At 39.5% G+C, this 27,107-nt stretch overlaps 1 protein-coding gene across 1 annotated transcript in view; it reads left to right on the top strand.

Moving 5' to 3' along the window:
• LOC150080054 (uncharacterized) overlaps nucleotides 1-24,660 on the top strand; it is a 559,273-nt gene extending 534,613 nt beyond the window's left edge. Inside the window, exons 24-25 of the mRNA XM_090381984.1 lie at nucleotides 10,303-10,521; nucleotides 24,571-24,660. Of these exons, the coding sequence (XP_090238110.1) occupies nucleotides 10,303-10,521; nucleotides 24,571-24,660 (309 nt within the window). The remainder of the gene's footprint in view (nucleotides 1-10,302; nucleotides 10,522-24,570) is intronic.
• Nucleotides 24,661-27,107: the final 2,447 nt, after the last annotated feature.

Here is a 27,107-nt window from a genome sequence, read left to right as displayed (position 1 = left end):
TAGTACCACAGAGTTGATACGTTGCTCTGGGGTTGCTGTTTCCCATGTGTAGTACTTTACATTTGTCAATGTTAAACTTCATTTGCCACCTCTCAGCCCATCTGCTCAACCTTTCCAGATCCTGTTGCAGCAGCATAGTGTCAGTAGTGTCCTTGACAACCCTGCCAACCTTTGTATCGTCTGCAAACTTGTACATTAAGCCCGATATACCATCATCAATATCATTTATAAATACAGAAAACATTAATGGACCCAACACTGAGCCCTGAGGGACTCCACTAATAACATCAGTCCATGATGAGCAGTGTCCATTGATTACCACTCTCTGTCTTCTCCCCCTCAACCACCCCTTTATCCATAGTAGCAATTTGCCTCCAATGCCACACTGCTCCAATTTGTGTAGCAGTCTTCCATGTGCAACAGTATCAAAAGCCTTTCTAAGATCCAAGTGTATAATATCAAAGTTATTCCCTGCATCCAGTTCTTTTGTGACTGCATCATAGTATCCAATCAAATTGGTCAGGCAAGACTTCCCCTTAACAAAACCATGCTGTGTCTGAGCTATAACTGAAGTCTTGTCTAAATGATCCTGCAGTGCTTCTTTAACCAGTGCCTCCATTAATTTTCCTGGAACAGAAGTTAAGCTCACAGGTCTATAATTACTTGTGTCAGCCTTTGATCCTCCTTTGTGAATTGGGGTCACATTTGCACATTTCCAGTCTATAGGTACCCCCCTGAGTCCAAGGAAGCTCTCATAATTATGGCTCTAGGTTTGCTTACTTCCTTTGCTGCCTCCTTTAATATAACTGGATAGATCCCATCCACCCAGGGTGCCTTTCTTGTGTTTAGCTTCAACAATTTCTCCTCCACTTTACTCCCAGTTATTTCAAGATTCTGTAGCTTACTGCTAGAGTTGAATACACCTCTGGCATTCCCCTTGCTGAATAACTCCTCATGTGTGAATGTCGATGCAAAATATTCATTTAGTTTGTTAGCTACCTGAGCAGGATCATCAACAGTTGACCCATCAATATCAAGTGGACCAATCTGATTCATCCCCTTCCTTCTAGAGTTTACATGAGTAAAGAACTCTTTGCTGTTTTTCTTTGCATCCCTTGCCAAGGATTTCTCGTAATCTGCCTTCGCCTGCCTAACCTCCTTTGTAACTTGGTTGCATATCAACTTGTATCTATCATAGGCTTCTGTGTCATGTGTTAATTTGTATGTATCCCATGCATTTTTCTTTTCTGCCATGCCCCATTAGTTCATCTGACATCCATTTTGGCCTAAACCTTGAACAATATTTCTTAGTTGGTATGTAAAGCCTAGTAGCTTCCAAGATAAGTTCTTTGAATGCTTCCCATTTTGAATTTGGGGTTGGTAACATCATCAGTTGGTCTCACTGTATAGAATTTAAATACCGTCTCAGTCCATCATAGTCGCCTTTACGGAAGCAATAACCCTTCCCTTTACCCCTAATGGTAGTTACCTCTTTGAGTAAATCCCACTTCAGCACACTGTGATCACTGCCACCCAGTGGTTCCTTTATCTGCAGATTCCTAATGCATGAAGAATCACTACTGATAATCAGATCAAGAGTATTACTCCCTCTAGTTGCCTCCCGAACATGCTGGTGTAGAAAACAATCATCCAATAAATCCACAATAGCCCTGCTAGTGTGTGAGTAACCAGCCCCCAAATTCCAGTCAATATCTGGGAAATTAAAATCCCCCATTATAAGACTCTGATTTACTGGCCCACTCTATTTCCCTGTACAGTTCCTTATTATACTCATCAGAGTCATTAGGCCTATAGCACACTCCTACTCTCAATTTTGATCTCCCAATGTTTATGTCACACCAAACTGACTCAACACTGCACTGTCCAGCGATGTCGACTGGCTTCACTTCCTTGGTTTTTATGTGTTTCTTAACTAATAGCATAACCCCTCCCCCTTCCTATCCTGTCTATCCTTTCTGTAGATGTTGTACTCCCCAAATAGCCGACCGGGCTAGCCGAGTGGGTAAAGTACCTGCCCGGCAACCCAAAGGTTGCGGGTTCGATTCCCGCCTCGGGCTTGGATCAAAGTACTGCAAAAACCTTGGGAGGTGCAATATGGCCACAGAAGCCGATGCGCCAACAACTACCAAATCAAAATCAAATCAAAAATCAACTCCCCAAATTGCAGTTCTGCATCCCTTATATCTGTGTGACACCACGTCTCTGATATCCCAACAATATCTGCCTTCGATGTTTTGAGCAATACCTCAAATTCATCAAATTTATTTACTAAACTCCTAGCATTGGTGTACACCCAAGTATACCTGCACCTGTTTCTATTCTTAGCTACCCTAACACAACCCATGTGTTTACTTGTACCGCAATGGCTCCCAGCAGTCTCTGAAATACCATGCATCTTGTTTTTCAGGCTTCTGCTCATTCTAATAGAAGCAGTGCAAGAATCTCTTTCACCTCTGCCAGTGGCTATTGTCAATCTATTGGTCTTTGTCTTGACATAGCTTTGTCTTAACTTAACATAGATGGGTTGACTATTGATAATCATGCTCATGTAGCTGATAAACTGAATGAGTATTTTACATCTACATTCACACATGAGGAGTTATTCAAAGAGGGGAGTGCCAGTAGTTTATCAAACTCTAACAGGGAGCTAAGTGATTTTGTAATAACTGAGAGCAAAGTGGAGGAGAAATTGTTGAAGTTAAACATTAAAAGGGCACTGGGGTGGACAGGGTCTATCTAGTTAAATTAAAGGAGACAGTAAAGGAAGTAAGCAAACCCTTAGCCATAATTATGAGAGCTTCCTTGTCCTCGGGGGAGGTCCCCATGGACCGGAAGTGTGCAAATGTATCACCAATTCACAAAGGTGGTTCAAAAGGTGACACAAATAACTATAGACCTGTTACTTTAACTTGTGTTCCAGGGAAAATAAAGCAATCACTGGTTGAAGGAGCATTGCAGGATCATATAGACAAGACTGCAGTAATAGTTAAGACACAGCATGGGTTTGTTAAAGGGAGGTCTTGTCTGACCAATTTGATTGGATACTATGATATGGTTACAAAGGAACTGAATGCCAAAAATAATTTTGATATCATATACATGGATTTCAGGAAAACCTTTGATACCGTTGCACATGGAAGACTGCTGTACAAATTGGAGAGGTATGGCATTAAGGGTAAGTTGCTACAATGGATAAAGGGATGGTTGAGTGGGGTCCTGTCAATGATATACTGGAATTTTGCCAGCAGGCATAAGGAATTCATTACACCTTTGTATAAGGCAATGGTCAGAGCACATTTTGAGTACTGCATACAGGCACAGCATGGGTTTGTCTGGAAACCTCATTTTAGGAAAGATGTAGAGTTGCTGGAACAAGTACAAAGAAGGGTAACGACATGTGAATGGAACAAAGGGTTGCTCTTAACAAAAAAGGCTTAAGGTCTGCAAATTGCAGTGTCTGGAGACTAGCCAGCTACATTGTGATATGATTGAGGTGTAAGTATAAGACTTTGAATGGTTTGAGCAAGCTGAATGCTGGTTGGATTCTTGCTCAGATTATGCACTTCAGGAGGCATAAATGAGGAAAGACAGTTTCAGAATACAACTGTCTTTCTGGCATGCTGTCTAAATTTGCAGATAATGTAAAGATTGGTAGAGTAGTTAACGATCGCCGCCAAGCAGCAGAGCTTCTCTATAATGATCTAGATAGACTTCAGGGATGGTCAGAAAAATGCCAGCTGTGCTTTTATCCAGCAAAGTGTAAAGTATTGCACCTGGGGAAAAATAACCCCAAAATAACTTATACATTTGGCAGAATTTAACTAAAGCCAGTTGTATAGGAAAGGGACTTGGGTTAGATATGAAGGTCTCTGAGCATTGTAGACTGGTTGCAAGGAAGTCCCATGGTGTCCTATCGATGATTTATCGAACAATTGCAAGATGAAATAAGGACGTCATAATCCCACTGTATAAGTCTATTGTTAGACCACACTTGGAATACTGTGTTCAAATATGGAGACCACACCTAAAGAAAGACATTGCGCTTCTTGAAAGGGTCCAAAGGAATGTAACTCACCTTGTGAGATCAACAGAAGAGTGCCCATGTGGGAAAAGTCTTCAAATATGTGGGTTGCAGAGCTTGAAAACTAGGCACCTTAAAGGAGGCTTGACTGAGGTGTTGGCGCCTCTGTAGCCAGGTGGGAAGGAGCAGCAGTGTGTAGCACACGATTCTTGATTAGACTGGGGTTTGAGCCTGTCACCACCAAATACGGAGGATGTGGAAAGGTCAGGGAATGACCACTGCATATCCCGGAGCAATATGGCCTTAGTTGCTAATGCTCCTAAAAACCAAATAACAAACAAACAAACTGAGGTGTTTAAGACTCTGAGAGGCATAAGCAAAATGAATGAGAATGAAATTTTCATCATTATAAATGATTCTAGAACAAGGGGGCCATAATTTCAAGTTAACATGGGGAGATGTTTAGAGTGGATTGCAGGAAGTTTTATTTTAACTAGCGAGTTAGAAATTACTGGAATAAGTTACCTACGTGGCTGGTAGAGGCTGACAGTTTGGGGAAATTCAGACCTCAGCTGGAATATTAAGTACAGTTGGAGGAAAATGCATAGGTTGTCTTTTTTTCCTTTTCTCTTATTATTATTGTTATTATTAACAGCCATATGGTGCAAGGAAGCCTGAGGCTTATGCTGCACCAGGAAAAAAAAAGTTCCCGAGTTACCCTGAGAGAGAGAAAGAGAGTCAAAAGTAGAAGGGAGTCACCATGAAAGAGAAGAATGATGATATCCAGCTCAGGACCCTGGGTGTGCCAAGCCCATACTCACCAGATGTGAGTATGGGCTTGTGGTTCCTAGGAACACAACTATCGTGCTACACGAGGACTGACTGTATTTTACAAAATTGTTTCATTTGCTGGAGTCAATAGCTTAAAAACAATAGCAAAACAGCCTGTGCCGGATTTCCGCACAGGCGCACGCCTGGGGCCTCTTAAATCGAGAGGGCCTCAAATCTCAGGTCTCAAAAAAAAAATAGAATTGTTTCATTTTAAATTTTTACACTCATCTTTATTATCGTTACTGAATAAAACTGTAATTTAATATGAGAAGTTAGTAAACTCTTATGCGAATATCCCCACATATTATATGAAATATCTATGCGAACTAAGTGAAGCTGAAGTAGAATACATATTATCATTAATGCTAGATTTTATGTATTAATGTTAGATTTGGGAGGGATGGTAGTTGTGTCATTTTTTCATTTAAACATTAGTTAAAATATGTATGAAAGAATTGCGCAACCAAAATGATTAAAACCGCAACACCAAATCTAGAGCGCGTGCTATAGTAAAAACGTGCGCATAGAATGCACACTGTAGTGGTACCGAAAATATTTAGAGGGAGGCCTCAAAATTAAATTGCACCTGGGGCCTCTCAAGTGCTAAATCCACCACTGAAAACAGCATTAAAACATTTCCCACGCTCGGGGAAATTTTCTTGCACCCTAATTTAATTGCAATACAGTGACTTGTTACGTAGTTCCGAGATCAACATTTTTAAAAATGATCAAGTATATTGCTTGTAATACAGTCCATTCCGGTTATTTGGGACACATCGGGACTAGTGCATTTTGATCCGATTAAGCAGCTGCCCGAATTATCCGAAGTTTCAAGTAAATAATTAAAAATACAATGTACCCCCCCCCTTTACAATTTTTTTTTTTTTTTTTTATGAGAACCCCAAACACGAGAGGTATTATAACCTATAGTACTTAGTACCGTGCTTGGGATGGAGGTTGAGAAGACGAAAGAAGATATTTGTTGATATTGGACTTCTGTAGATTGTAATTTTCAGGAAATACGTATGAAGGAAGGTTGTTCCAGAAAACGGCAGTTGAATGAATAAATGAGGAAGATGAAAAGTTGGTTCTGTGGGTTTGAAGTTGGACAGTAAATGGATGTTGGCTGGTGGCGGCACGTGTTCGGACTGTTTTGAAAGAGAGAGAGCGGGAATTATAGAAGCCAATTCAGAAGAACAGTGCCCATGGAAGTAGCTGTAGAAGAGGCATGCAGCAGAAACAGTGCGTCTATGAGAAAGCGAGTGGAGAGACTCTGTTAGAGATGAATCATTAATTAACCTAACTGCCCTCTTCTGAATGGAATCAAGAAGCCTGAGAGAGGTTTTGGGGGCACCACCCCAGATGTGGGAACAATATTCCATGGCAGGGCGGATTTGCGATTTATACAGAGTGAGCAGCTGTTTGGGAGAAAAGTAACGCCGAGAGCGAAAGAGAAAACCAAGTTTTTTAGATGCAGAGGAAGCAATATTTGTAATGTGCTTGTGCCAAGAGAGATTAGAAGTCAGGGTAATCCCCAAAAGAGATATATCATTTTGCCTAGAAATCGGAGTGTCACTAAAGATAAGCATAGGAGCAGAAGAATCCTTTTTGCGAGATATAAGACAAGATTGAGTTTTAGAAGGGTTGAAATCAACTAAGTTGTCTTTGCCCCACTGGAGAATTACCTGAAGATCGGCATTTAAGGAATTGGCAGCAGATTTTCGAGAGCTTGAAGCTGATTGAGCTGGACAAGGTTTCTCAAAATGGAAAGTTGAATGCAATGTGCTATCATCGGCAAAACTATGGATAGGATTTCCAGTCAATGGAAGAAGGTCATTGATATACAAGAGGAAAAGAGTGGGGGAAAGAACTGAACCTTGGGGGACACCGGCATTAGTGGAGAAGTTAGAAGACAGAGAGCCATCTACCATCACCCTCAGTGAGCGATCAGAGAGAAAACTGGATAACCAATTATTAAAAACAGTTGGCAAACCATAAGATGGAAGCTTGTTTAGAAGACCTTTATGCCAAACACGATCAAAAGCCTTTGAGATGTCAAGAGCAACTACTTGTGTTTCACCGAACCTTTCCATTGAATTAGTCCATAAATGGGTAACATAAGCCAGAATATCACCAGTGGATCGACACTGACGGAATCCATACTGGCGATCGTTGATCAGACGGAAGGTTTCTAGGTAGTTTAAGAGTTGGCGGTTAATTGATTTCTCCATTACTTTAGAAAGAGTAGAAGTAATTGCAATGGGACGATAATTGGATGGGAGGGATTTGTCACCCTTTTTAGGAACTGGCTGGATATGAGCAAATTTCCAAGCAGAAGGAAAAACACCTTTGGAATAAGAAAGTGAAAAAAGGCGGCAAAGAATAGGAGTAAGTTCAGGAGCACAGGTTTTGAGAACAAGTGGAGAAATACCATCAAGACCTGGAGCTTTCTTAGCATCGAGATTCATCAAAATCCTTCTGATATCCTTTTGACGGAAGACCACAGGAGGCATTGAATGGAGCGTGTTAGGAATGGTGGGAGGTGTTTTACCAAGATCATTAATACATGAGCTCGAAGAAAAATGGGATGCTAGCAGGTCAGCTTTATCCTTGGCTGAAGTGACAACAGAACCATCTGGTTTGGACAGAGGTGGGAGCAGAGATGGGCAAAATTTGCGGCCAATAGCTTTGGCAAGAGACCAGAATGCTCGGCTACCATTAGGGCAAGAAGCAAGTTTTCTACTCTTAGCCTGTTCAAACTCTAGTTTGGACTGATTAATAACTGCTTTACAATTGTTGCGAGCTTTGGTGTAGGCAGAAAATGAAACTGAAGAATTAGAAACAAGCCAATTACGATATGCAACGTTCTTCTCTTGGACAGCCTTAGCACATTTATTGGAAAACCAAGGTTTAGATAAAGGACGAGATTTTAAAGTGGAGTGTGGGATAAAGGATTCCATTCCTGCAAGAATAATTTCACTGACACGATCTGAGCAAACGTTGACATCAGAAGTTTTGAAACAGTAATCAGACCAAGGAAAAGAAGAAAAGAAGTCTCGCAGGTCATCCCATTTTGCATTCTTGTAATGCCAAACAATACGAGGTTGGGAATAGCCATGAGATAAAGGTTCCATTGGAGAAGAGACAAACACCAAGTTGTGATCTGAAGTGCCTAAAGGACCTCTCACTTCGACCGTGTACTTAGAAGGGTTGTTTGTGAGAAAAAGATCAAGCGTATTGGCTGTATGATTCGGATTGTCCGGTATTCTTGTAGGTAAATGAACAATCTGTGCTAGGTCATTAGTAATTGCAAAAGCCTCAGCATCTCGACCTGCTGGGTCGGTGTGACTAGAAAACGGAAGCCAGCTGGAGTTGTGAACATTAAAATCACCAAGGAACATTACCTCACTGTTAGGAAAGTTGGACTGGAGAAAGTCAAGTTGCAACGAGAGGAAGTCAAAGAGCTCCAAGTGATTAGTGGAGTTTCTTTGCTAGTTCTCGGCGCCTCCATAGCCAGGTGGGAAGGAGCAGCAGTGCGTAGCACGCGCTTCTTGATTAGACCAGGGTTCGAGCCCGTCACCACCAAATACGGAGGATGTGGAAAGGTCAGGGAATGACCACCGCATATCCCGGAGCAATATGGTCTTAGTTGCTAATGCTCCTAAAAAAAAAAAAAAAAAAAAAACAAAAAAAAAAATTTGCTAGTTCTCAGACATTGAAATTTGGTGACTGAATTTGAAGCATGAACACAATTGGTTCATGATTTGATGTCATAAATATTTCTCCAAATAAGCAGTCTAACATTAGTAAAACGTCAAGGCTTACTGTTTCTTGTGAGCCCCACATTTTTGATTTGTAAGCCTGTATAGTCAGTTTGTCTAAGCAGGGAATTTTCATCCTGTGTAGATGTGGTGGCAAGTTGAAACCTCAACATACACTGTGGAGTATGGTGTCTGTTTTTTAACCATCCTGCAGTGTTGTTTATTGTTTCATCAACTGGACCAGGTGAGATATACACATTATCAATATCTGTCAGAGAAGAGTTCATCTTCATTGTCATGATTGGCCCTTTGAACATTCCTGGAAATGCTGTACATCAGATTAATATACCAGTAACATACTGGTAAATGAATCTGTTATATATAGATCAGCACCCTGCAGCAACTGTACACAGTACTTTTAAGTATTCAAGCCAAGTTGCTGTTAAACTGTTTTGGCAGTAAAGGATAGGAGAAACTTTTGAATTAAATCTAATTTATTTCTGTTGCTTAATACATTTTGATAGATAAAATTAAATATTTTTGTCTCTTGATGGTTTGCCACACAGCTATTCTTTTCAGACTTGAGCGATTTTTTGGGCTTGCTGAAACTAGAAGATTGAAACATCTGTGATGACATTGCTTCATTATTTTAAAGAAATAGCAGAGTATCTTTTGAGTGATTTAATTTGTTTAAAATATATTAGCAACATAAGTCAGCTTACAGTTAATACAGCATCTCTGTAAGGTGAGCATAGCCCAACTCTCAGATGTTTCAGACAGGCTGCCAGGGCAGGCCATTGAGTCTTGTCAATGATATAAATGAATTTTGCTAGCAAGGACAGGGAGGCGATTATCCCATTGTACAAGGCAATGTCAGGCCACACCTAGAGTACTGTGTACAGGTCTGGAGGCCTCATTTTAGGAAGTGAAATGTATAGTTGCTAGAACAAGTACAAAGAAGGGCAGCAAGATTGGTGAGAGGAACAAAGGGGTGCTCTTGCAAAGAAAGGCTTAAGTTCTGAAAATTGCAGTGCGTGGAGAGTAGGCACCTGCGAGGTGATCTGATTGAGGTGAATAAGGCCTTAAATGGGTTGAGCAAGCTGAATGATGATGGGATTCTTCCTCTTGCTCAGATTAAGAACCTGAGGGGACATAGATTCAAATTGAGGAAAGAGATAGTTGTAGAATAGATGTGCAGAAATTTGCCTTTAGCCAGCGGGTGTTTTATTGGTGGAACAGACTTCCATCTTTTTTTGTGGAAGTTGATAGCCTAAATAAATTAAATCTGAGCTGGACAGGCATTTGGAGTGAATGGAGGGGTGAAATGGCAGTGGCAGTGGGTTTTGTTTTTTTTTTTTTTTTTTTGGCTGATGCTGCATAAGCTTGCTTTCTTGCATCGTATACCTCTACTAATGCTAATGTTATCGTTAGAGATACCAAAGCTCCCTCAAAATTGGAAATCAAACACAGAAATACATGATTTTCAACATGTGATCTTTTTTCAAATTGTTTCACTTCATACATTAAAATATCACCTTGTCTATTATTGAGGTCCTACTGCTTGTAGTCCAGAAATATTTCTTGTGTCATACTGCCGGTTTCACCTGGATTATTGATTGCTTTTTAAAAAAATAAATAAACTTTTCATTTATTTTTCAATTCATATAGCCAAGAAATCGAACGCTAAAACCATTGAGAGAGCCTCTATCCATTGATCCACCTAAGAAACCTGAGAAACCATCAAATCCTTGGGGTATACCTCCATCTCATAACATAGCACGGAATCCTGGTTTTATTCATGAAGATCTGAATTGTGTTATATGCTTTGAGGATATGACTACACAAAACTCCTTTAAGGCTGATTGTGGTCATTCTTTTCACGACAAAGTAAGTAAAAAATATATATTTCAAAAATTAGTAGTGATAATAATGATAATAATGCCAGAGCTTGCACTTGAGAATCAGGCAACACAGCGGTAACCCCAAGACAGAATGTACTGGTCCCACTGGAGCTGGTTGTTGTCAGTGACACAATATATTTCCTTTCCCTATTGTTAGGGAAAGGAAATATATTGTGCAAAAAGAAAAGGTAGAATAGAACCAGGGTATGTCTGCCAGGGGCAAAAGTTGATTACATTGTAGAGCAGATATCATCTTTTAGGGGCAGAAAAGGCGATATTGTTGTACACCTTGGCACTAATGACATTAAGAGTAGGAGATCTACCCACTTTCTTAACAAGTAAGTCTGCAGTAGGACACTGCTCAACGTAGACTGTTATTAGAGGAGTCCCCCAGGGTTCGGTGCTTGGCCCATTATTTTGGGTATGATAGATATCGATGAAGGTATATCAGGCTCAATGTTCAAGATTGCAGATCCTGAGCTGGATGTTATCATTCTTCTCTTTCTTGGCAATTCCCTTCTACTTTTGACTCTCTCTCTCTCTCTCTCTCTCTCTCTCTCTCTCTCTCTCTCTCAGGGTAACTAGGGAATTTTTTTTTTGGCTGGTGCAGTATGCTACTGCAACAGGATCTAGAAAAGTTGGGCAAATGGGTTGATAAGTGGCAACTGAAGTTTAACATTGACAAATGCAAAGTGCTCAATATGGGTAGCAGTAACCCAAGAGAAACGTACCAACTGTGTGGTACTACACTCAGCGAGGTGGAGAATGAAAAATACCAGATATGAAGTTCTCTGAGAAGTGCAGACGGGCTGCCAGAGCAGGTCATGGAGTTTTGTCAATGATATATAGGAATTTTGCTAGCAGAGACAAGGAGGTGATTATCCCCTTGTAAAAGGCAATGGTCATGCCACACCTTGAGTACTGTGTACAGCTGTTGGAATGGGTACAGAGAAGGGCAATAAGATTAGTGAATCGAACAGAGGGTTGCCCTTACGAAGAAAGGCTTAAGTTATGCAAATTAAAGTGTCTGGAGACTAGGTACCTGCAAGGTGATCTGGTTGAGGTGTATAAGGCCTTGAATGGTTTGAGCAAGCTCAGTACTGATGGAATTCTTCCTCTTGCCCAGATTACTTACCTGAAGGGACATAAATTTAAACCTAAATGAAGTTTAGAGGGAATGGAATGGATGTGTGTTTTTTTGGCTGATGCTACATAAGTTTACTTCTTTGCATCATATATCTGCTAATACTAAGTGCAGAAATGTTTAATTCTTGACCCTACCCTTCCATATTCAGGCCACGAGCTTTTCAAATGCCCTTCTGAAATTCCAACAAAATGCTGTTTGAAACTATACCTAATAATTATTAAAATTCACACACTTCACTCTGATAGCCATTTTAATTTTCAAAGAAATTTAATGCAACCCGCATACTGGAAATGTAGATATGCCCGTTGCTGGGTTAAAAATGTTTGTCAGATGATCACGTATAACAGTTCTTTCTCAGCTTTATAATCAAGTCTATGACATTCCCTATATCAGAGGGAATGTCATAGACTTGCTGTGCTAAAAATCTTTTCCAAATAACCAAGTATAACATTTCTTTCTCAGCTTTATAAGCAAGCCTATAACATTCCCTATATCAGAGGTGGCCACACATATTCATATACTACTTAGTGGCAGATTTAGCAATCAATGACTTCAGTTCCTCCAACCTGCTGATCTTCAGGCACCAACAAATGTTTTTGTTATTTCATTTAATGTTATAAATTAATTTTATCATAAGCACTTATAATAAAAAAAAAACCTTAGAACAATTTTATATTTATAAAATAAATTAATATTGGTTAAAGAATAAATGTTCATCCTTACAAATCAGTGTCATGATGAGGTTGATAATACCTGTAATTATCTCAGCTAAAGGTTCCTGTTATATTGAAACTTGTGTATTCTATGCAGTTTTTCAATGTTTTAGCAGTTTTTTTATGTAAGTAAATATGTCTCCAATTAGATTTTTAGATTCCTCTGGATGATCATGTTAGATTCTCTCTGGTTGCTTGTAATGGAAATATCCTTGTAAAATTTTGTGAATAAAAAATTTTATTATTTTTTTAAAACCAGGTCATAATTTCTGGGCAATGAAAATCAATTTAAACTCCAATGTGTTTACATCTTCATTTATGATTTTTAAAATTGTTTGTGTGTGCTTTCTCTTCTACACATTTTCACTTTGGAAGGCATGCCAATAACAAAGGTTGTGTATGTCATGCAGGTTGACCACTTCTGTCATAAAATAATTGCATATGACATTTTTCCAGATGAAAAAATCATTGTTTATGGGAACAGTAAAGTGAGAAAAGCTCCTACTAATTTGCGAACTTTACAGTATTCAAATAAACTGGTATGGTGACATTTCTGAATTCCTAGATGTAATTCTGGCTTTGGACTAGGAAAGGAGGTCTTGTCAACAATTCAAATGCACTACGCAAGCACACGCACAAACAAATGAATTAGTTTTGCTGTAATCTTGTTTACAGACCTAATCATTTGATAGCATTAGCATTAGTAGAGGCATATGATGCAAGAAAGCAAGCTTATTCAGCATCAGCCAAAAAAAAAAAAAAAAACAACCATTACCCCCATTTCACCCCTCCGTTCGTTCGAAATACCTGTCCAGCTGAGCCTTAAATTTATTTAGGCTATCAACTTCAACAACAAGCGATGGGAGTCTATTCCACAAACCAACTGCCCGCTGGCTAAAGGCAAATTTCCGCACATCTATCCGACATCCATCCTTCCTCAATTTGAATTTATGCCCTCTCAGGTGATTATTCTGAGCAAGAGGAAGAATCCCATCGGCATTGAGCATGCTCAAGCCATTCAAAGCCTTATACACCTCTATCAGATCACCTCGCCGATGCCTAGTCTCCAGGCTCTGTAATTTGCAAAACTTAAGCCTTTCTTCGTAAGAGCAACCCTTTGTTCCATTCACTAATCTTGTTGCCCTTCTCTGTACTCGTTCCAGCAGCTCTATATCCTTCTTGAAATGAGGCCTCCAGACCTGTATACAGTACTCAAGGTGTGGCCTGACCAATGCCTTATACAAGGGAATAATCACATCCCTGTCCCTGCTAGAAAAATTCCTGTATATCATTGACAAGACACCATGAGCTACTCTTGCAGCTCGTCTGCACTGCTCAGAGAACTTCATATCTGCCTGCACAATTACCCCCAGGTCCTTTTCATTCTCTACCACTGTCAGCGTAGTACCACAGAGTTGATACGTTGATCTGGGGTTACTGTTTCCCATATGTAGTACTTTACATTTGTCAATGTTAAACTTCATTTGCCACCTCTCAGCCCATCTGCTCAACCTTTCCAGATCCTGTTGCAGCAGTATAGTATCAGTAGTGTCCTTAACAACCCTGCCAACCTTGGTATCGTCTGCAAACTTGGACATTAAGCCTGATACACCATCATCAATATCATTTATAAATACAGAAAACAACAATGGACCCAACACTGAACCCTGAGGAACTCCACTAATAACATTAGTCCACGTTGAGCACTGTCCATTGATTACCACTCTCTGTCTTCTGCCACTCAACCATCCCTTTATCCATAGCAGCAATTTGCCTCCAATGCCACACTTCTCCAATTTGTGCAGCAGTCTTCCATGCGCAACAGTATCAAAAGCCTTTCTAAGATCTCTGAGCAGTGCAGACGGACTGCAAGAGTAGCTCATGGAGTATTATCAATGATATACAGGAATTTTTCCAGCAGGGATAAGGAGGTGATTATTCCATTGTATAAGGCGATGGTCAGGCCACACCTAGAGTACTGTATACAGGTCTGGAGGCCTCATTTCAAGAAGGATGTAGAGCTGCTGGAACGAGTACAGAGAAGGGCAACAAGATTAGTGAATGGAACAAAGGGGTGCTCTTACGAAGAAAGGCTTAAGTTTTGCAAATTACAGTGTCTGGAGACTAGGCACCAGCGAGGTGATCTGATAGAGGTGTATAAAGCCTTGAATGGTTTAAGCATGCTCAATGCTGATGGGATTCTTCCTCTAGCTCAGAAAAATCACCTGAGAGGGCATAAATTCAAATTGAGGAAAGACAGATATAGGATAGACGTGCGGAAATTTGCCTTTAGCCAGCAGGTGGTTGGTTGGTGGAACAGACTTCCATCCCTTGTGGTGGAGGTTGATAGCCTAAATAAGTTTAAGGCTCAGCTGGACAGGTATTTTGAACGAACAGAAGGGTGAAGTGGAAGTGGGTTTTTTTTTTTTTTTTTTGGCTGATGCTGCATAAGCTTGCTTTCTTGCATCAAATGCCTCTACTAATGCTAATGCTAAAGATCCAAATATATAATATCAAAGTTATTCCCTGCATCCAGTTCTTTTGTGACTACATCATAGTATCCAATCAAATTGGTCAGACAAGACCTGCCCTTAACAAAACCATGCTGTGTCTGAGCTATAACTGAATTCTTGTCCAGATGATCCTGCAGTGCTTCTTTAACCAGTGCCTCCATTAATTTTCCTGGAACCGAAGTTAAACTAACAGGTCTATAATTACTTGTATCAGCCTTTGATCCTCCTTTGTGAATTGGGGTTACATTTGCACATTTCCAGTCCATCGGTACCTCCCCTGAGTCCAAAGAAGCTCTCATAATTATGGCTAGGGGTTTGCTTACTTCCTTTGCTGCCTCCTTTAATATAACTGGATAGATCCCATCCACCCGGGGTGCCTTTTTTATGTTTATCCTCAACAATTTCTCCTCCACTTTCCTCTCAGTTATTAGAAAATAATCTAGCTCACTGCCAATGTTTACTTCACCTACGACATTCCCTTTCCTGAATAATTCCTCATGTGTGAATGTAGATGCAAAATACTCGTTTAGCTTGTTAGCCACCTGAGCTGGATCCTCAACTGTTGAACCATCAACATCCAGTGGACCAATCTGATTCCTCCCTTTCCTTCTTGAGTTTAAATAGGTAAAGAACTCTTTTCTGTTTTTCATTGCGTCCTTTGCCAAGTTTTTCTCATAATCTGCCTTTGCCTGCCTAATCTCATTTGTGACTTGGTTACAGACCAACTTATATCTATCATAGGCTTCCATGTCACCCATTAATTTGTATGTATCCCATGCATTTTTCTTCTCTGCCATATGTCTCATTAGTTCATCTGACAACCATTTAGGCCTGAACCTTGAACAATATTTCTTGGTTGATATGTAAAGCCTGGTAGCTTCCAAGATTAGTTCCTTGAATGCTTCCCATTTTGAATTTGCTGTTGGTAACATCATCAGTTGGTCCCACTGTATAGAATTTAAATACTGTCTCAGACCATCATAGTCGCCTTTACGAAAGCAAAAACCCTTCCCTTTACCTCTGATGGTAGTTACCTCCTTGAGTAAATCCCACTTCAGCACACTGTGATCACTGCCACCCAGTGGTTCCTTTATCTGCAGATTCCTAATGCATGAAGAATCACTACTGATAATCAGATCAAGAGTATTACTCCCTCTAGTTGCCTCCCGAACATGCTGGTGTAGAAAACAATCATCCAATAAATCCACAAAAGCCCTGCTAGTGTGTGACCAACCCACAAATTCCAGTCAATATCTGGGAAATTAAAATCCCCCATTATAAGACTCTCTGATTTACTGGCCCATTCTATTTCCCTGTACAATATCTTATTATACTCATCAGAGTCATTAGGCCTATAGCACACTCCTACTCTCCTACTCCTACTACCTGATATGTCCACTTTCCAACAAATTAGCATTAGCATTAGCTTCAGTAGAGGCATATGATGCAAGAAAGCAAGCTTATCCAGCATCAGCCAAAAAAAAATACCACTCCCATTTCACCCCTCCGTTCGTTCGAAATACCTGTCCAGCTGAGCCTTAAATTTATTTAGGCTATCAACTTCCACAACAAGGGATGGAAGTCTGTTCCAACTACCCGCTGGCTAAAGGCAAATTTTCACACATCTATCCTACATCTGTCTTTCCTCAATTTCAATTTATGCCCTCTCAGGTGATTATTCTGAGCAAGAGGAAGAATCCCATCAGCATTGAGCATGCTCAAACCATTCAAGGCTTTATACACCTCTATCAGATCACCTCACCGGTGCCTAGTCTCCAAACATTGTAATTTGCAAAACTTAAGCCTTTCTTCGTAAGAGCAACTCTTTGTTCCATTCACTAATCTTGTTGCCCTTCTCTGTACTCGTTCCAGCAGCTCTGCATCCTTCTTGAAATGAGGCCTCCAGACCTGTATACAGTACTCAGGTTGTGGCCTGACCATTGCCTTACACAAGGGAATAATCACCTCCTTATCCCTGCTAGAAAAATTCCTGTATATCATTGACCGACCTACCTAACACTGCCTCGATAGCATCAGCAAATATTCTTGCACTCTTTTTATTTAAGTGTATCCCATCCCTGTAGGAGCAGCCTCTCCTGTTAACAAGTACAGACCAGGCTGAAAAAAATTCTACCCCTTGAGCCTTGCACAATCTTTCCAAGGTCGAATTGATTGACAAGGCTCTCATCATATACTCCCTCCTATCGTGTATGGGCAGAATTGCAGCCACTTTCAAATTCAACCCTAATTCATGGCTTTTTTTTCAACAGTGACTTGTGCTTGTTAAGTAATTCCACCGGTCTCCACTCTTAATATCATTAGTGCCAATGTGTACAACAATATCACCTTTTGTGCCCTTAAAAGATGATATCCACTCTACGTCATCAATCTTTGCCCCTGGCAGACATACCCTCTTCCTGTTCCACCTATCCTTTTTACATACCATGTTTCCTGTTTCCCTGACAATAGAGTCACCAACAACTACTAGTTACTGTGGGACCAGTGCATTCTGCCTTGGGGGTTGCCGCTGTGTTGCGTGATGACCAAGTACAAACTCTGCCGTTGATGTGGGCAGTTTTCAGCTTGATGGGCCCCTCAGTTTAGATCCTTCGAGGGCATCCTCCCTGTCCTTCAAGCTCTCATATAGGTCCATAATAATGCTGAGTTGTCACCTGATTTCCTTACACTCCTTACATCGCGCACACAAAAAGACATCCCCCATGGCAATATCATGTCCCATACCTGATTGCTCCACAAATATCAAGCAAGCAGTACATTTTAAAAGGCTGTGATTCAGAGGGCAACTTCCCCCCTCGGTTCCTCCCTGAGCCACAGCACTCCCATTAGCTTGAGCCTTTTGCTTTGCTGCTCTGGTTTGAGTCATGATTTCGATATAATTTCAATAAAATTTCAATTTTAGTACAAAATTATAACCCTAAACTTGTATCCCAACACAGTTATAACACTATATATATTTTTCAGTATCGAGTATTATCTACAAGTTCCGTTTATATAACTTCCGTATCATGTATTAATTAATTATGTTACGTTTGTAAAATCTAAGTCGTTATATGTATTTAGTTAAAAAGTACAATTTAATTGACAATGAAGTTTAACAAGATTAATAGATTTTACTGATTAATTGTAAGTTAATCAGTAAAATCTATTAATCTTGTTAAACTTCATTGTCAATTAAATTGTACTTTTTATATAATATTATATAAAATACTATACTATACTAAGCTAATGCTATCTAGTTCGGGATATAACGTTGTATCATATAACAAGTACAGGCGGAATTACTTAACAAGTACAGGTCACTGATGAAAAAAAGCCGTGAATTAGGGTTGAATTTGAAAGTGTCTACAATTCTGCCCAGACACGATAGGAGGGAGTATATGATGAGAGCCCTATCGATCAATTCGGCCCTGGAAAAATTGTGCAGGGCTCAAGGGGTTAAATTTTTTTCAGCCTGGTCTGTACTTGTTAACAGGAGAGACTGCTTCTACAGGGATGGGATACACTTAAATAGAAAGGGTGCAAGAATGTTTGCTGATGCTATCGAGGCAGTGTTAGGTAGGTCGGAAAACTGCTAGATTGGGGGGATACAAGGACTAATAGATTAACAGTAGCCACTGGCAGAGGAGAAAGTGATTCTTGCACTGCTTCTATTGGAATGAGCAGCCGCCTGGAAAATAAGATGCAGGATATTACAGAGACTGCTGGGAATCATAGGGGCACAAGTAAACACATGGATTGTGTTAGGGTGGCTAAGAGGAAGAGCAGGTGCATGTATACTTGCGTATACACCAATGCTAGGAGTTTAGTAAATACATTTGATGAATTTGAGTTATTGCTCAAAACGTCAAAGGCAGATATTGTTGGGATTTCAGAGACGTGGTGTCACACAGATATAAGGAATGCAGAACTGGAATTTGGGGAGTACAATGTCTACAGAAAGGATAGACAGGATAGGAAGGGAGGAGGGGTTATGCTATTAGTTAAGAAACACATAAAATTCAAGGAAGTGAAGCCAGTCGACATCACTGGACAGTGCAGTGTCGAGTCAGTTTGGTGTGCCATAACCATTGGGAGATCAAAATTGAGAGTAGGAGTGTGCTATAGGCCTAATGACTCTGATGAGTATAATAAGAAACTGTACAGAGAAATAGAGTGGGCCAGTAAATCAGAGAGTCTTATAATGGAGGATTTTAATTTCCCAGATATTGACTGGAATTTGGGGGCTGGTCACTCACACACTAGCAAGGCTTTTGTGGATTTATTGGATGATTGTTTTCTACATCAACATGTTCGGGAGGCAACTAGAAGGAGTAATACTCTTGATTTGATTATCAGTAGTGATTCTTCATGCATTAAGAATCTGCAGATACAGGAACCACTAGGTGGCATTGATCACAGTGTTCTGAAGTGGGAGTTACTCAAAGAGGTAACTACCATTAGGGGTAAAGGGAAGGGGTATTGCTTTCGTAAAGGCGACTATGATGGACTGAGACAGTATTTAAATTCTATACAGTGGGATCAACTGATGATGTTACCGACAGCAAATTCAAAATGGGAAGCATTCAAAGAACTTATCTTGCAAGCTACTAGGCTTTACATACCAACTAAGAAATATTGTTCAAGGTTTAGGCCTAAATGGATGTCAGATGAACTAATGAGGCATATGGCAGAGAAGAAAAATGCAAGGGATACATACAAATTAACATGTGACACAGAAGCCTATGATAGATACAAGTTGATCTGTAACCAAGTTACAAAGGAGGTTAGGCAGGCGAAGGCAGATTACGAGAGATCCTTCGCAAGGGATGCGAAGAAAAACAGCAAAGAGTTCTTTACTTATGTAAACTCTAGAAGGAAGGGGATGAATCAGATTGGTCCACTTGATATCAATGGGTCAACTGTTGATGACCCTGCTCAGGTAGCTAACAAACTAAATGAATATTTCGCATCAACATTCACACATGAGGAGTTATTCAGCGAGGAGAATGACAGAGGTGTATTCAACTCTAGCAGTAAGCTAGAGAATCTTGTAATAACTGAGAGTAAAGTGGAGGAGAAATTGTTGAAGATAAACACAAGAAAGGCACCTGAGGTGGATGGGATCTATCCAGTTATATTAAAGGAGGCAGCAAAGTAAGTAAGCAAACCCTTAGCCATAATTATGAGAGCTTCCTTGGACTCAGGGGAGGTACCCATGTACTGGAGATGTGCAAATGTGACCCCAATTCACAAAGGAGGATCAAAGACTGACATAAGTAATTATAGACCTGTGAGTTTAACTTCTGTTCCCGGAAAATTAATGGAGGCACTGGTTAAAGAAGCGCTGCAGGATCATCTAGACAAGACTTCATTTATAGCTCGGACACAGCATGGTTTTGTTAAGGGGAAATCTTGCCTGACCAATTTGATTGGATACTATGATACAGTCACAAAAGAACTGGATGCAGGGAATAACTTTGATATTATATACTTGGATCTTAGAAAGGCTTTTGATACTGTTGCACATGGAAGACTGCTGCACAAATTGGAGCAGTGTGGCATTGGAGGCAAATTGCTGCTATGGATAAAGGGGTGGTTGAGGGGGAAAAGACAGAGTGGTAATCAATGGACACTGCTCGTCGTGGACTAATGTTATTAGTGGAGTCCCTCAGGGTTCAGTATTGGGTCCTTTATTGTTCTCTGTATTTATAAATGATATTGATGATGGTATATCATGCTTAATGTCCAAGTTTGCAGACGATACGAAGGTTGGCAGGGTTGTCAAGGACACTACTGACACTATGCTGCTGCAACAGGATCTGGAAAGGTTGAGCAGATGGGCTGAGAGGTGGCAAATGAAGTTTAACATTGACAAATATAAAGCACTACATATGGGAAACAGCAACCCCAGAGCAACGTATCAACTCTGTGGTACTACACTGACAGTGGTAGAGAATGAAAGGGATCTGGGGGAGGTTGTGCAGGCAGATATGAAGTTCTCTGAGCAGTGCAGACGGGCTGCAAGAGTAGCTCATGGTGTATTGTCAATGATATATAGGAATTTTTCTAGCAGGGATAAGGAGGTGATTATTCCCTTGTATTATAAGGCAATGGTTAGGCACACCTAGAGTACTGTATACAGGCCTGGAGGCCTCATTTCGAGAAGGATGTAGAGCTGATGGAACGAGTACAGAGAAGAGCAACAAGATTAGTTAATGGAACAAAGGGGTGCTCTTGCGAAGAAAGGCTTAAGTTTTGCGAATTACAGTGTCTGGAGACTAGGCACCAGCGAGGTGATCTGATAGAGGTGTACAAAGCCTTGAATGGTTTGAGCATGCTCAATGCTGATGGGATTCTTCCTCTTGCTCAGAATAATCAGCTGAGAGGGCATAAGTTTAAATTGAGGAAAGACAGATGTAGGATAGATGTGCGGAAATTTGCATTTAGCCAGCGTGTGGTTGGTAGGTGGAACAGACTTCCATCCCTTGTCGTGGAAGTTGATAGCCCAAATAAGTTTAAGGCTCAGCTGGACAGGTATTTCGAACGAACAGAGGGGTGAAGTGGAAGTGGTTATTTTTTATTTATTTATTTTACTTTATTTTTTTTTTGGCTGATGCTGCATAAGCTTGCTTTCTTGCATCAAATGCCTCTACTAATGCTAATGCTAAACAATGGCGGCAAGTTATGAACGGTAAATCTACGGACACTTAATTATTAATTAACTTCCAAAATCCCACTATCTGAATTCAGAATAAACCAAGGAACTTGACTAGGTCTATAAGCTACTTATAGAAAATAATTTAATATAACAATTGGTCAATAAAACGTTTAAATATGGCTAAAAACCTTCTCGTTCAGCAGAGCTGCAAAATTTGTAACACGTGGTTTGGATACCCTTACCGATATTAAGTATTGTATCTAGGAATATAAGGCTACTCTAGAAAATAAGTTAATATGCCAATTTAAGCTAATAAAACTGAAAAATCTTCTCTATTTCCAGGAGCAGTAAAAAACTTCACTTGCACTTGGCTACTCTCATTCCCAAATGGCACTTGGCTCCTTTTTTTAGCTGCTACTCTTGGTGCCTGCACCTTGACTCTTTAGCATTAGTAGAGGCATATGATGCAAGAAAGCAAGCTTATGCAGCATCAGCTACAAAAAAAGAAAAAAAAAAAACTGCTCCCATTTCACACCTCCGTTCTTACCAGATACCTGTCCAGCTCAGCCTTAAATTTATTTAAGCTATCAACTTCCACAACAAAGGATGGAAGTCGGTTCCACCAACCAACTGCCCGCTGGCTAAAGACAAACTTCTGCACATCTATCCCACATCTATCTTTCCTCAATTTGAATTTATGGTCTCTCAGGTGATTATACTGAGCAAGAGGAAGAAGAATCCCATTAGCATTAAGCATGCTCAAACCATTCAAGGCTTTATACACTTCAGTCTGATCACCTTGCAGGTGCCTAGTCTCCAGACAATGTAATCTGCAAAACTTAAGCCTTTCTTCTTAATAGCAACTCTTCGTTCCATTCACTAATCTTGTTGCCCTTCTCTGTACTCGTTCCTCGACTCTTCCTTCGACTCTCTCTATTTGAAAAGATATTGGGTTGATCTAACCACCCTAATCAATGGTGGTTATATAAACATTCCTGACCTAACGGATTATTTCATATCAACTATTTTTATCACCTTTTTTTTTTTTTTTTTTTTTTTTTTTTCCTTCTCGTGTTTTTCTGTGTTAGCTTGATAACTAATGATAACTTTGCCCTTCAGAAATTTTGCAACTGCTCCTACTTTTGCATACGACAATTTGAGGTTATTTCAGAATGCAGTCCAAATATTTTTTCGGAATATGATGAATAATACATTGTTTTTTTTTTTTTTTTTTTTTTTTTTTGTTCTTAATTGGTGAAGTACATTGGTCATCCAGTAAGTATTTGCAACTTTGCACAGGTAACAACAAATAATTAATTATTTGTTAATTAACAGGTAACAACAAATAATTAATTAATTAATTAAAGATAATATATTGTTGGAGAATTTTATCCTTGTCCTCCATGGTAGTGTAAGTAGTTAGCCCAGTGTTTCTAAACCTGTGTGCCGCAGACAGTGCAAATTAGAAAAAAAAATTAATAAATCCCAAGTTTTATAATAAAATGAATTCAATTTGTTTATTTATGCTGCATCGATCCAAGTGCCTTCCTGCGGTCAATATAACATCATGTTTTGATTCTTATTACTAGATCTGTTCATCTATGCTACACAAATAATAAGTGTATTATTTAATATACCCACAGAAATAACTTTCCGTTTTTGTGAATATATCAGTATAGTAGTGATTGTAGAGAATTGATTGTAGTGTGCTGCAAAATTTTAGTGTCTTTAAATGTGTACCTTAGCAACAAAAAGATTGAGAAACACTGAATTAGCCACTTCTCACTCATTTAAAGAGACACCATCAGATTAGAATACCATCAGAAACTAGAAGAATTAAGTATAAGGGAATGATCAGGCCACACCTTGAGTACTGCGTACAGGTCTGGAAGCCTCGTTTTAGGAAGGATGTAGAGTTTATAGAACGAGTACAGAGAAGGGCAACAAGAGTGGTGAAGGAAATAGAGGGGTGCTGTTGTGAAGAAAGGCTTAAGTTCTGCAAATTGCAGCTTCTGGAGACTAGGCACCTGTGAGGCAATCTGATTGAGGTGTATAAAGACTTGAATGGATTGAGCAGGCTTAATGCTGAGGGGATTCTTCCTCTTGCTCAGATTACACCTGAGGGGGCATAGATTCAAACTGAGGAAAGACAGTTGTAGAATAGATGTGCAGAAGTTTGCCTTTAGCCAGCTGGTAGTTGATTGTTGGAACAAACTTCCATCTGTTGTGGAAGTTGTTAGCTTAAATAAATTCAAGGCAGAACTAGACAAACATTTGGAATGAATGGTTCGGTGAAATGGGAAGGATTTTTTATTTTTTTTGGCTGATGTTGCATAAGCTTGCTTTCTTGCGTCATGTGCCTCTATTAATGCTAATTCTTAAAAGTGTTCTTCAGTTAGGACTCATTAACTGACTGCTGGCAGGGGGATTTGAATTTTTTCCCTCGACCTATTTAGGATTTATTGATCTGCAGAATAGACAAGAACAGTTTGAGAGACAAATCCCTACGAAGGCAGCCCTATCTCTTTCTACTTCATTGATTCATTTCCATTTAACCGAAGTGCAGATATGAGGCAAAATTGCTGGGAGCACTTGAGGAAATCTGTTTGAGCAACAGATAATTTCCTTTCATAATTGCCAATATTTGACCCTAAATATCAGTCAAGTCAATAGTATGCTTCCTTCAATTCAAGAAATTCTGCCCAGAAAACCATTGTAAAGTTACTACTTTGCCATAAAAAAGAGTGTCCTTCTGTCAACAAGGTGTTCTGTCACAGACCAGTTAAGCTTGTCTACATCATAGCCATGAACTTCATTGAAAATATGTAACTGCTAGTTTGGGTAAAGTGTTAGTGTTTCCAACACTCCAGCCAGTTGCTACTACTTACTGAATTACCTTCCTATTTTATTTAAATTCTTTGGAGTTTATTTATATTAATTATTCTTTGTTCTTCAACGAATGTATTATTAATTTTTTTTTCTTTTTTTTTTCCCTCATATACAGTGCATTAGGGAATGGTTAGTTAAGCAGAGTACATGTCCTATTTGCCGATTGCACATACTTCATTCTCAAGAGTTTCCTAGTCTTGAATGATACACTTCATCTGTGTTATTTTGTTGTTCAAAATAAAACTGTAATAAATATTTACTATATTAATGACTCATCTTTGAAGAACATGGTTTTTATGCAAACTGGATGTGCAGCCAATACGATCATCCTCTATTGATTAAATATTTATAAATGATGTCAAATTTTATTATTTTAATAAAAAAATTTTACAGTGATGTCTATGTCAATATAATCCCAGGGGCTCACATCTGGTGAGTATGGGTTTGGCACACCCAGGGTCCTGAGCTGGATATCATCATTCTTCTTTTTCTTGGTGATTCCCTTATATATATAAAAATATCTCTCTCTCTCTCTCTCTCTCTCTCGCTCTCTCGCGCCTGGTGCAGCAAAAGCCTCAGGCTTCCTTGCACCATATGGCTGATAATGGTAATGATAATATGTTAGAGCTACACTTTTAATAAGATTTCTGATAAGTGTATATTAACATTGTTTATCCATAGAAGGAAGACCACATTAAGATAATTCCCACAGAACTAATTAATTAACATGGATATTTGTTAACTAACAAATAAAATAAGATTTCTGAGTGTATACACTGATGTTCAAAGAAAGTGCATCACCTAGGAATTTCACATTTCTGACCTTTTTCACGATGGTATGCTACATTAATGACTAGCATCACAAATAGAAATATAAACAAAAGGTATTTATTAATAGTTAAGGCAAAAGTAAGTAATATGTGATAGGTGCGCTCAAAATATTCCAAAATGAGCATTTGCAACCTTTATATAACAGTTTTGCTAAACACGACAACTAGGCTGAAATGTTATCAGAAGCCCCCAATATGGTTCAGTTTATCATTTTAAATGGAAAGCAAAATGAAAAGTTCACCAGGTGCAAACTAATATTTAGTTTGTACCTGGTGAACCCTCTGGCACTGATGACAGCAACACACCGGCAAGGCATTGACAAGATCAGTTTCTGAAGATATTCAACTGATAGTTCGTGGTTCCAAACACGAATCATGGCTTCCTCAAGTTCACAAAGGGTCTTTGGTTTCTTTCTGGCAACTGCAGATTCCACATGATGCCAACAGTTCTCTATAGGATTCGGGTCGGGGCTGTTTTCTGTCCAGCTAAGAGTTGTGATGGACCATTCTTCTAATGCAGAAATGAAGCTAAAGTAATTACAGAAGTGCCTACTTACACATTTTGCCCGATAACAAGGATCAGAGTTGTACTGAAAGATGCAGTTACTTGGCAGGTTGAAATGGTCTCTAATGGTTGGCAGCAATTTGCCTTCCAATATAGCCAGGTATCCATTTGCATTTACAGAACCTTTTATAAACTGCAGGTGATATGAAAAGAACCCCCATATCATTTGACTGGTAGGAGATTTCACTCTAGACACCATACAGTCTGGATGGTATTCTTCACCATGTCTACGACGAATTGTTTGTCTCCCATCAGAGTCATGCAGGTTGAATGTCTTCTCATCGAAGAAAATAACTGACTTTCACTGCTCGGGGGTCCATTTGACATGCTCCTTACACCAAATTAATCGGACCTTCATTTTTTGTGTGAGGAGGGGCTTCTTAGGACGGACTACAAGTTCATTTTTGAAGTGGCATCTTCTGACTGTTACTCCCATTCTGATGTTCTTCCCATTCTCTTTTCACCTCAGACGAAGAAACTTTACTGTTGTTAAGGCATAAGTGCCTCAAAATACGGTCCTGTTTTGGCATAGAGACTCGTTTGCATCTGATTCCTTTTTTTCCTATCAGCAGAACCAGTATTCTTGAGTTTGGAAAGAAATCTACTCACTATCAACTGATTACAAGACACTCTATAAGCAGTATGATGAGAAGACCATCCTTCCTCATGTAAAGCAACAATAGCACTCTTTCTTCGTGGGTTCAACTGCACGTAACTCACCATCCTGACACAAGCAAGGAATGACTGCAACTCTTGCAAAGCATGCTTATATAGCTGAAAGTGATGTACCCACCTGTGATCCATGGTCCTTTTTTCCTATCAGCAGAACCGGTATTCTTGAGTTTGGAAAGAAATATACTCACTACTAAGTCACCCTGGGTGCCAAGCAATATTTCTGCGATTTATACAGTGCTCTTCAAAGGCAATTAAAATTATTTTTAAGTTCCTGCGTTTCTCTAAACTGTCTTATTTTTAAAACCGTTCTACGCTTGAAAAGCCACAAGTTAGAGCACAGAAAAGAAACCCACCTTTCTTTATTTATCCATATACAGTAGACTCTCGATTTTCTGGGATGGTAAAAAAACAAATCCCGGATAATCGATTTCCCGGTTAATCCAAAAATACAGAAATCCCCGACATACGTAACAGATACGTTCCAGGACTTCTTACTTCGTAGAGTTTTACGTAACTCGGGAATGACTAGTAACATATTGCTACTATATTATTATTGACAAATCTGAATTCAGCACGATACTT

This window comes from Mastigoproctus giganteus, chromosome 9 (assembly GCF_048544385.1).
Source record: "Mastigoproctus giganteus isolate SK-2022 chromosome 9, ASM4854438v1, whole genome shotgun sequence".
NCBI classification, from domain to species: domain Eukaryota; kingdom Metazoa; phylum Arthropoda; class Arachnida; order Uropygi; family Thelyphonidae; genus Mastigoproctus; species Mastigoproctus giganteus.
Note: the sequence above shows the minus strand (reverse complement) of the source record. Positions and strands in the feature narration are given on the sequence as shown.